Below are 12,575 nucleotides of genomic sequence, written 5' to 3'. Positions count from 1 at the left end.
CACACTCGAGATGTTACATATAATTCCATCCCTTTGATCTTTAATCATCACAACCTATTAGCATTAAGCTTCGGAATTTATTAAGCTTCACAGAAGTCATTAAACTTCAAATTGGGTGAATAAAGTTGTGCCCCCACACGACAATAAAATCTATATCTAAAATAATAGAAAATGATTAAAAATTGAAGAATGCTTGAATAATAAGTAAATTGCGTAGCATACTCTTCGTCATTTCTTCTAAGTAATATAAATAATGTCTTTAACATACGTACGTTAATAAACCTTAATCACAAGTAACATAAATTCCCCTGAATAGAGTTACATGGATGACCGGCACGACTCTTGTGTTACAGATTCCGTTACAATGTCCCAGACACGCACCTGTTATCAAAGAGTTGACCGTTACGATTTGACCGTTACGAGATTGACGGTTGCGATTTGCGCTGATCGATTATAAACAAGTGAACACATCATTAGACCAAACTGTACGTTAATAAACCTTAATCACAAGTAACATAAATTCCCCTGAATAGAGTTACATGGATGACCGGCACGACTCTTGTGTTAAAGAAAAAGTATGATGTACAGGGGCAAGTCACTACTAATTTGAAGTGGAGAGCGTAATTGCTCGTTTCTGTTCACGTCACCCACATATCTTCTGTAGAATTTTATACCATATATTTCACTAATAAAGTTAAGGTAGAATAATGTATTTTTTATATTTCGTCTTTCATTTAAATGAAGGAAATGAAGACAAAAGCAAAGGAAAAAGTAACTAGCAAATTTACTATTTAATAGTGTGTTAGTTTAGAAATAGGTATAAGTATATGCGTGTTTTGGTTATTTTCGAAATCTGCCACCTTGTTTGCACATTTACGTGTGCAAACAAAATGGCGACCGGAAGCGCCTCCATTTTGTATACCATAGGTAAATCAACCTAAAATTTAAATTTATGTTTCATATCTTATTTATTATCAACTGATATCATACTAATTATTTCAGAGATTTAATTCAAATATGTTTACATGAATATATACCGGAATAAGACCTGTCTATATCATTTATAAATGTGTAATTTCATATTCAGAATCCTCTTTCATAGCAGCCAAAAATGCTTCTGGATCATGTGAATAAGATTTAAATCTTTCTTCAGATTTTTCTATAAGTTTTTTCAACTTTTCGTCTTCAATTTCTTCACGAACATAGCGAAATGTACCTTGACTGAAATTTTTATTCATTTGTTCTTCGTACAACTTCACATATTCTTCGTTTTTTCGAAAGAATTCTTCGTTAGCTTTAATCATATTGTTGGCTGCAGTCGGATCGAAACTTGGCAAATTTCCTCCGAATTCCAATGGCAAATAATCGGGAATGATAAATTCGTGTAGTGTTGACATATTAGAATGAAGATGCACCTGTAATTTACAAACCAATTAATATAATGAGTACATTTTAAATTTATTTCCCTCATAAAACATTGATTCTAAAAGAAAATTTGCAAAAAATTTATTAGAAATTATAACTTTCTTTATGTATCATGTAAATCTATATTATATACATTTGTGATTTAAAAACACCGAAAAATAAAACCAAAAAGGTTTGTTAAAAAAATTATGTTTTGGCTGAGTATAGAAGAATCATAAAATACCTGTTTTAGTGAATGCAGTTTCACTTTCACCTTTATTACAGTAGCATATGGTTGAAAGTAAAAAAAGTATAAAAGTAAAAGTAACTGCATCTGAGTTATATATCTATTACAAACGATTCTAAAACAAATTGAACATATATGACTAAACACCTTTTTTCTTCTCCAATTCATTTAGTTTTGGCAAACCTTGTACACGCCTGCCTTTTCTTCTTTTCTTTATCTATCCTTATAGTTTCTTAAAATCCGAGACATAGTTTGTGCCCTCTTTACAAACATACTTCACCCTTTACGTTCTGCAATTTCTTTCATTGTGTTAGTTATGAAAGAGTTCCTGTTAAAAGAGAATTTCGCAATTCCAATAGATTTGCTGTTTCGTCTTAGGCTTGTTTTTTTCAAACCTTTCAATTAGACCTTCTATCATGTAAGTTCTATATTTTAGTGTTCCGACCAATTGCTTGATTCTTCCAGCTTTTCCATTCTGTCTATTACATTACCACAATATAAAAAAGCTCTTCTGATGAGTGACCGAAATGCCGCTAGTTTGTATTGATAAAGAATATTTGAATTGAAAGGGATGTACAGTACAGTACAGTGGGCTGTGTGTCGGCTTAATGTACACATTTTGTGTGTATTCTTCCGTTTTTAAATTCTATATTTATGTTCTAAAATGTATTGATCTTCTTGTTCTATCTTCAATTTCAGCCCGTCCTTGTTACCGTTAACCTTATCAATAAATTCAGTGATGCCTTTGTTATTCTTCCAAATTATACATACATCATCCACATAACTTCTAAAATATATATTGTCTGCTTTGACATCATTCAGAATACTTTTTCGAGTTTCCGTAACACTAATTAACATAACAATTTTGATATGGGACTCCCCATGGAGACAACTATTTTGTCTGTGTATTTGGTTATTAAAACTATAAACTAATTTATAGCACACCAATCTCTTGCGTACTCCGTCATGTCAATGGAGTAATTAACAAATTCTGGGATCTTTAGAAACAAATTTCATTAATGCTTCAAAACGAATTCTCAAAGTCTATTACTGTCCTTATTTTTTCATCCAATAACATGAGGTCTTGTAATCCTTTTACTACTTTCTTTAACTCCTTTTTTAAGGTACTGTTCTCGAGATAAATTGTAATGTATTTGTAAAATAGTTTTTCAAGAATATATGTCGTTCCTTCACATTTTTGCTGTAGCGCTCTTATTTCTGTACCGAGCTTATTTTTTTTTTAGCGAAAGCAAATAATCTTGGCAAATAATCTTGGCATTTTTAAGGAAAGTTAATACGTTGGCTAGTTTACTTTTTTCTCGTTTTTTAACTCTTCTATCGATGTGTTGAATATTTTTTCTTACAACCTGTTCGCATTCTGTTCGTTCAATATAATCCTGCAACATTTGTCGTAAATTTCTCTTTTCATAATAATCAAATGCTTTTTTTTTCTGTTCTTCTTGAAACCAAGTCATTCTCTCAATTATTCTCGCGTTTATTCTCAATTATTCGCGCAATTATTCTTAAAACCAGTGCTACTTAATACCAATTAATAAACAACTTTTAATATCAAAAGATAAAATAAATGATAACTGATCTGTCAGTCTGTTTTGCTTATTTAAATTTTGACGAATTTATTGTTTCACCTGCAGTGGTACTTTCGATGAAAATGGAAAGAATAAAATACCGTATTTCGTTTAAAAAAGAAATTAAATAGAAATTGGTAATTTAAAAGTTATTGTCTGAAGTGCTTTAAAATTTTTGTAACGAGAAAAAAGCGCGATATTTCGAATGGTTACTGTATTTCTTTTATAAATGTAAAATTGTTAAAAAGGTTTATCAAATTTATTTTTATTATAAATTTTCACGAATTTAAGCATATATAAAAGGCATAATCCATCTATATATAATATACAGAATAAACTCATGCGAAATCTATTTACAAACACATTAATATAATCTTTTTCTATGAATTACAATTACGTTTTACACATTAGTTGGAGGCTCACTTGATATAGATTAGCCCTTTAGATTGCATTTATTTCACTACTTCGTTTCATTTAAAATAATTTTAACCGAAAATAATTTAATTTTGCTCCTCCTATTTATCTGCTATTATGTTTTCATTTCATGTTACTTACTAGTAGAAAAATTATTGTAGATTAATTTTAGCCAGAAGAATTGACTTAGTTTCTCAAATAAAAAGGGTTTAAGCTCAGAAAACCTTTACAAATATGTAAGATGATGATAAAATATGTTCGATTAAATGTCGCCGATTAATTTGCATGCAGGAATAAAGGCAAAGTTTTTAAAGTATTTACACAAAAAGTCTTATATATCTAGGAATATTATGTTTTTTATTAACAAATTTCACATGTCTTTATTTATATAAGACAAGGAAAAGCATTAACAAAAAAAAAAAAAAAATATATAAAATTTGATGTGAATTAATAAATAATTACAGATACTTACTCTGTCTCTTAGTTTACTTGGTAAAAGTGGAATAAAAATGCTTAAAACTGCTTTAATGATGATATTCAAGTTCACGTAATGAATTTCAATATATCGAGCCTGATACGAATCTCTCTAGTAAGGAAAAAATAAAAAAGGTAATAACATAATTTTTTTTATTAGATGCATATTTGATATTTAATCAAAATAATTAATCAGAAAATATTATTTTAATAAATATTTTCTTGCAGACTACATCTACCTCGCGTTATTATAGGGTATTTGAATTGTAACTTCAAATGTAAAATATCATCGAAGATTATTTGTGGAATTGATTTTGTAGGAGGATTCAAGTTATATCTTGTGTTCAAACACCTGAATTTGTAATGAGTATTATGGGTCGTGACATCAGCTCTCACCTGTTATGTTTTCTGATCAGACTTACTCATAATAAAGGTTGTGATCGGTGATGTACCCTACAATGTGGTAATGACATTGGCATAGTGATTATATTATGGCAAAAAGTGAATAGTTACAATTGGAACTTGTAAGGAACTGAGTCCGAACGTTATTTTTATTTTATTATTATTTCCGTTTTATTATCTTTTGTTTGGGGTTTATGTTTATTTAGGACGAAGGTTCCCCACCACTCTCTTGTTAGTAATGAAAAATGAAGATAAAACAACTCACGGAGAAATAAGCGCCGTAGGAAAAATCTTGCGCACTTGCGCTGCCCAGCGGAAGTAACAGTCCGCAGAAAAAAAATGGAGGGGGGAGTCCCCACAATCACTAGTAGAGAAATACTTAATAAACCGTCTTAAACATCTCAGTAAATTATGATAAATATTTTGTAAACGGTTTATAAGCTTTGTCGGAAACTTAAAGCTGCCAGAAAAGAAAATTAATGTTAGCAACTAAGTATGTAAATAAGGGGAGTAACCCAGCTCAAGTGTGACGTCACCTCACAGTATAAAACCCGTACGTTAACCGAAGAAGGCGAGGTGAATTCCAAATAGAGGCAGATTCGAAAGCGAAGTATTTTCTGATAGAAGTCCAGATTGATAATTGGACGATCCAAGGTGTTAAAGAGGAGTTCGATTGACGATTTGACGATATCGAAAGGATTGAGGAAGTAATAGTTTCTTCGTATAGTGAGGTGACGGATAGACGTTTAATTAGTAAGAGATTTTGTTCATAGTTTCTAAGTATTTGATTGTCGAATTTCAAAGGGGAAATTATTATTAAGTTAAGCTAAGTAGCTAAGTTTATTGGGTTGACTTGTTGATTTTCGTTAATAAATTTTGTTTGGATTATTGACATTTGTACGTAGTACATTCTAGTTGCTAATTAAATATATTTGAACTTTTGATCTGACTTGATATTTATCGTTATTATTACTAATTTTTCGGTGCACGCTTAAAAGCCCAGGCCTGGCAAACTAATCTCGAATCCGCGTAAAGTACCCGTTAGGTTAACGGAAGTTTTACCGACCGTAATTATACTCGGTTTCCTAAGATACTAAAATTAAGTACTTTACAAAGTTACATTGAAATTTATTTTACTCAAGTTTCCATGTTACGTAAAAAGGGCTGGCAAAATTCCAATTTAATAAACTAAAAACTACATTACAGATACTTCACTTCTTGCCATGTCCAATCATCCAAAACGACTATTTACTACGGCAGAGACAACCTTTCTTCAGAGGCAATGCCTCTGCACAAATATGTAAAACAGTCAAAAATGTCCACAGGTGACAATCTCAACACAATAGAAATATATTATTTCTATAGTCTAGTATCTGTAATGTAATTCTTACTTTATTAAATTGTAATTTTGCCAGCCGTTTTTACAAAGAAACATTATATTTTTATTGTGTTGGAATTGTCACCTGTTGACATTTTAGACTATTTTACGTATTTGTGCAGAGCCTCTAAAGAAAGGTTGTCTCTGCAGTGGAAAATAGTTGTTTTTGGTGATTGGACATGGCAAGCAGTGAAGATATGACTAGTATCTGTAATGTAATTTTTAGGTTATTAAACATTCTAACCATGTTTACTTGCCCTTTTCATATTATTCATAAACGTACTAGAAATCTGTTTTTTATTTTAATTTCTTATCGCTTATTTTCATAATTCTTGCATTGATTTCATATCTATCATAGGTTTCTACACTTCTACTGAAAAAATTGCGATATATACCAGATATACTTATGCCAAAAAGCAGCAGCAGTAAAAATGTATTAAATTGATAAAGAGTATAAGAAAGTTTCCTTAAAAAATTGATGCGCATATGAAAAAAAAAACGTATAAAATAGTTCAATTGCTGTATATAAGGTATTCTTGAAACCGTGTTTTCTTATATGTTGAGCATCAAACACAAGACCGTGTTATTTATTAAACACTTGGCACTTTTCCACTTCTATTAGTTGAGACAAGATTTTATTTCACTCGTTTCGGGCATTTCGCCCCTCTTCAGTCAACTAATAAAACAATATACAACATTTCAAGTAATATAACACACACTAATAGATACCACTAAAATTAATTTAAAACGTACCGTTAGTTCCTCGAACTCAAGGGTGCGCGTGCATAGCACAATTTGGACCTCAAAGTTACAGCAACAAATGTAAATGTTCTACGTACGGCTAATTAAATTGTAAAATTTCTTTTAAAATATATAAACATACAGGCTTATTTTATACATATCGGTATATTAAACATATTCGGTATCTTACTTTTTTAAAATCGAACGCAATAGATCTTTAATCTTCTTTTTACTAACTTTTTTCTTTTCTTCATTGTTGTTTTATCTTGACATAAAGCAATAAACGTTTGGACCTGGTGTTAACTAAAAAACTCACTTTTCGTCTAGTACTGGCTCATTATTACGCAGTTGTTTGTTGACCATTTGCATATTCTGCTGGTTATGACGATCTGAATTTACATAATTAACTGTATAGCCAAAAGTAGCCAAGTTAGGCTGGATCTGTTGCTTATTTTTTATATGATTATAATATTCTTAACCAATTCTTGTTTATATTTATGCTTAAATTTTTATTTATAGAATTACTGGACTTTATGATGGCCACGCTCTCTTTAAATTTTCTATTATAAGCGTATTTTTCTTTATATAAAATTTTTGTACCATCTTGATCTATATTACAATTATTAAGTAGGCAATGATCATGAAAAACAGAGTTTACTCGATTGTATCTTAAGTCGGCGACATGTTCCTTTAATCTGATATTTAACTTACGTTTCGTTTCTCCAATATAAATACTATTATTCTTACAAGTACACGGAATTTCGTAAACGACATTCTTTGTTTCTTTCGCTTCTGTTCTAGTTTGCTGTATACTCTTTTTATTTTTTAGCCGGGATTTAAGTTTCTCATATTTAGGTGCGAGTTTTATGTCTACCTTTCTTAATTCTTTATTAATTTCTTCATATAATCCTTTTACATATGGAAAACTAATATATCTTATTCCTGAGCCTTGTTTTTCTATTCTTTGTTTGTCGTTTCTATTTGTTTTATCATTTATTTCTTTTTCCCATTTTGTAATTATATAGTTTGGGTATCCATTTAATACAAATTTATTTTTTAATTCTTTTATATATTTAGACATATTACTTAACTTACTGGTTCTATTTTTAATTTTTTCATATTCCATTGCAAAGACGTTATATTTGATATATAAAGGTATATTAGAGTTATATTTGATAGTCGTACTGATAGTGCAAGGCTTTTTAAAAGGTTCAAATTCGATACTATTTCTATTCCTTGTAATCCTAACGTCCAAGTAGTTAATGCTATTATTAATACTGTCTTCTTCTTCTGTTTTAAACTGAATTCGTTTATTTAAATTATTTATAAGGACTTCTATCTGGTTGATTGTAATTTCAGAAGTATTGTACATAATCAGAATATCGTCAACATATCGCTTGTAAAATTTTATACCTTGAATTTTATTAATTATTTCATCTATATCAATCATTACTAATTCAGCAAGTTTAGGTCCTATAACTGATCCCATACTAATACCTTCATTTTGGGTGTAATAATTACCTTCTATTTCAAAGTAATTACTCATGTACGAAAACTCTATTAGTTGGGTGATCTCTGGTGTTATGTTAAGTTTTTTTAATTTTTCTTCAATTATGTCCCATGTTATGGAGGGATACATTTCAATTATGTCTAAACTAGCCATTTTAAAAGTGCTTTCTATCTTCATATCTTTTAGATCTGTTAAAAGCTCATCAGTATTAGATATGGCAAAATTAGAATTTTGGTAAGACTTAAGTTCTTGCTTTAGAAATTTTTCAAGGTTATATAACGTTGAATATTTGAAGTCCACTATGGGTCGAACCTGTTCGCCATCTTTGTGAGTCTTAAGTTGAATATTAATTTTTGGCGTGCGATCATTCTGATCGTTTAGGATAAATTCTTTTTCAGCTTTTGTTAATTTATTCATTTTATGTAATCTTGTGACTCTACTTTTTAGCTCTTTATATATAATATCTTTTGGGTCTATCGGGAGTTGCCTAAACTGTTTACCTTCGACTAATTCACATTTCTTATTTTTTACCCAATCAGCATATACAATAATAACTTGTTTCGGAAAAGTGCCAAGTGTTTAATAAATAACACGGTCTTGTGTTTGATGCTCAATGCTGTATATAAATTTAAATAAATAGAAAACGAATATAATATAAATTAAGGTTTACTCACAAACAAAACATTCGTTGCTGAACTCAAAAAACTTGGTGTCAGTTGAAGGAAATGTGATAATGATATTCCTTCCGCATTTGCTATAATTACTATTCTTTTCTCTTGAGTTCGATGAAAATTTAGTTGCAGGTCAAAGAACAGCATTAATGTACGAAACATATCATATCTGTCTGCAACAGAAGTATCCCATTTACCTGCAATAATAACAAGAGGTTATATATATTAACGAGAAACATCAGGAGAAACTAAATACAGTAGTGCATTCTTCTTCGAATACTCCGAATTTAATTCATTCTAGGATATCTTTTGAAATTGTTTGAATTACATATCAAATTTTCTCCATTGCAAAATAAAGGAAAGTGAAATAATTTTCATACCTTAAACACAACACATTTCGATAAACTTAAACAGCAGAAACAATACAAACAATTTGTTTTATTTAGGTTAACAGCTACTTGAAGTTTAAACCCATAAAAGTTCCTGGAATTTACATTGATTCGAAGTACGAAAACCACTGTAATTGAAAATCTTTAACTGCTTCGTATAACAGTTGATATAATACTGTATATTAATGATAAATTTCAAAATTTAGTTAGGCTAATTTATAATTAAAATTTTTTACGATAAACAGTAACATTTAGCGTGTTGCGTACTTGCAACATAATAGAGATAATAGTATATGTACTATACGTATATTGGCCTGCATGTCGTGTGTAGAAAGCCTATACTTATGGAATAAGTAAAAATATATTAAAATGTTAAATTTGAATGAAAAACAAAATTAAATTTTTATTTTAAATAGTAAAACAATTATTAAACTTTCTTTTTAGCTACTCAAAATCTTTATTTATAAATCTATATAACTATTTACAATGAAACGATATAATAATTTTAATTTTTAATGTGACATATGTCAATTTAAATCTATCTATCTACTATCTCCTTCTCAGCACTATTTAAATCAATTAATAAACACACACACCTGTTTTATATTCGCTGAGCTTATTCTTTTATTCCGAACGTTTTCAGCCTACTATAATAGGCCATCTTCAGGCTTTTCATTTTTTGTTCGAAATGGTAACATTCGAATTTATTTGAATTTGCATTTTAAGTTAACGGATTAACATACTCTCAAAACGCGTTGCAAACTAACCTAAAACTTAAAGTAAAAAATATAAATAATAAAATACAATAACTGAATAATAACGATGAATTTTACATTTAAATTAATTAACTGTTAATATTAATTACTATACAATCAAGCCCATATTTTTATGGATTATTAAATCCCATACTTTTTTCAATTTTGTACTTCCAAGCCGATGGTAATGTATTTGCATCTTTTGAGTTTAAGCATCTGTTCATCATTTTACTTTTGTAAATTTCTATTTTTTCCATTTCCATTGCGATGGACGGTGAATGTCCTGTTTTAACTATCTTTGCCTCATTCAATTTGCCTACCACTCCATCCGCCTGCGCCATACTCGCCAAAATCGTGCTGTTTAGTCCCTTACTCACACGATATTTATGTTCCTTTACTCTTACTTTGAGGCTTCTTCTTGTCACCCCTATATATTCTTTATCAATTCCTAATTGTTGGTTCTCATATGGTATACTGTATACACCCGCTTGTTCATCCATTCCAATCGTGTCCTTATCATTTCTTAATATACAAACGATATATTGATGATGACGATATATTGATGATGTTTTAATAATTTGGAAAGATGACCAACGCATTAAAGATTTCTTGACTGCAATCAACGACAATGAACATGGTTTGAAACTAAAATTACAACAAAAAACCCGAAGAAACATCCACTTCTTGGATATTAACAAGGAATTTAAGCTAGGAAACATACAAACGACAGTATATTTGAAACCAACACACGCTCCGTATTATATATATCGGCATGTTCGAAAGACCCGTTTAAGTATAAGCTATCTGCATTTAAGGCGCTCATCAAAAGGGCCTTCTTATACTGCACCGATGTACTAGACCGGAACAAAGAAATTAATAGAATCCAAAAGGTAGCGAAGAATTTGGGATACAAAATGTCCACAATCAAAGGCCTCATCAAGAGTTACAGTAAACAAAAAGGTAGAACGGCAACGAATAACAGCATCACAACTTTCAACAAGTTCACATACAATGAGCAAGCCAGAAAGGCGGTGAAGGAATTGTGAAAATACAAAAACACAAACATAGTTTACAAACGAGCACCTAATATTTATAGACTATTAAGAAATGATAAGGACACGACTAGAATGGATGAACAAGCGGGTGTATACAGTATACCATATGAGAACCAACAATTAGGAATTGATAAAGAATATATAGGAGTGACAAGAAGAAGCCTCAAAGTAAGAGTAAAGGAACATAAATATAGTGTGAGTAAGGGACTAAACAGCACGATTTTGGCGAGTATGGCGCAGGCGGATGGAGGGGTAGTCAAATGGAATGAGGCAAAGATAGTTAAAACAGGACATTCACCGTCCATCGCAATGGAAATGGAAAAAATAGAAATTTACAAAAGTAAAATGATGAACAGATGCTTAAACTCAAAAGATGCAAATACATTACTATCGGCTTGGAAGTACAAAATTGAAAAGAGTATGGGATTTAATAATCCATAAAAATATGGGCTGGATTGTATAAGAATTAATATTCAGTTAACGATAAATTTTACATTTAGATTAATTATTATACAGTTATTGTATTTTATTATTTTTGTTATTATTCAGTTTATTTGTATTTTATTATTTATATTTTTTACTTTAAGTTTTAGGTTAGTTTGCAACGAGTTTGAGAGTATGTTAATCCTTTAACTTAACATTCGAATTTATTTGAATTTGCATTTTACCATTTCGAACAAAAAATGAAAAGCCTGAAGATGGCCTATTATATTAGGCTGAAAACGTTCGGAATAAAACAATATGCTCAGCGAATATAAGACAGGTGTGTTTATTTATTAATTGATTTAAATTGACATATTCTACTATTATTAAGTAACAAATATATTTAGAATTTGTTTATTAATAACAAAATGAAAACAAGATTTTACCTTTAATTCACTTTTTTTGATTATTTTTGTTTCTTTTCTTAAATAAAATAATAATAAAAATTCTTTATAATGCTTACTGAATTGATAAATGAAAACATATCTTCCTTTATGATCGGGTTTTGGCAAAAAATTGCATCATATTTAACGATAGTGCACGCTCCAACTTGGAAGGAAAGAGGTCTTTAAAATACTGAGGATATTGCAATCTAATTTCGTAGTAATTCTTCAGCAACTGCAGAGATCTTCCCATTTCATATTTTCTTGCGCGAAGAATTCCCAGAAGAAAGATGTCGTCCATACGACATTTTATTCCTTGATCTTCTACATCAAATAGATATAAAGTCAAAAAATAATAATAGTTTTAAATCTTGAATATATAAACTTTCAAAGATGTATTTCTAACTTATTAGTCTGATGTTTAATACTGTACAAATATCGTTGTACTCAGTCATAATACTTCATTCTGTAGTACTGTTGGAAGTACTGTACTGTACTACTGGTTGTAGTTCTGTTGGAATCGACTAAATTTTGATTCCCTTCTTTTGAAAATCTCTACGTTTTCAGATTTATTAACACAAAGATAAAGGAGAAAACGTTCGTATATATGTGTTATTGTATGTATATGTGTGTGTGTGTGTTGACGACAATTTCGTTTAAATCTCAAGATGACTTAATGATTA

General features: G+C 29.8%; 1 protein-coding gene across 1 annotated transcript; it reads right to left on the bottom strand.

The window, feature by feature from the left end:
- Window positions 1-990: 990 nt before the first annotated feature.
- On the bottom strand, window positions 991-12,213 carry LOC136973195 (clavesin-2-like). Its single transcript, XM_067267897.1, has 4 exons — window positions 11,973-12,213; window positions 8,831-9,024; window positions 4,124-4,237; window positions 991-1,415 (listed from the first exon to the last, which is right to left on the bottom strand). Exons 2-4 carry the CDS (start codon window positions 8,987-8,989, stop codon window positions 1,062-1,064), a joined length of 627 nt encoding a protein of 208 aa, XP_067123998.1. The 5' UTR covers window positions 8,990-9,024; window positions 11,973-12,213; the 3' UTR covers window positions 991-1,061.
- Window positions 12,214-12,575: the final 362 nt, after the last annotated feature.

Source organism: Centruroides vittatus, unplaced genomic scaffold (assembly GCF_030686945.1).
Source record: "Centruroides vittatus isolate TY-2023 unplaced genomic scaffold, ASM3068694v2 contig_3104, whole genome shotgun sequence".
NCBI classification, from domain to species: Eukaryota; Metazoa; Arthropoda; class Arachnida; order Scorpiones; family Buthidae; genus Centruroides; species Centruroides vittatus.
The sequence above is the reverse complement of the archived record's forward strand: the minus strand, read 5'-3'. Positions and strand labels throughout refer to the sequence as shown.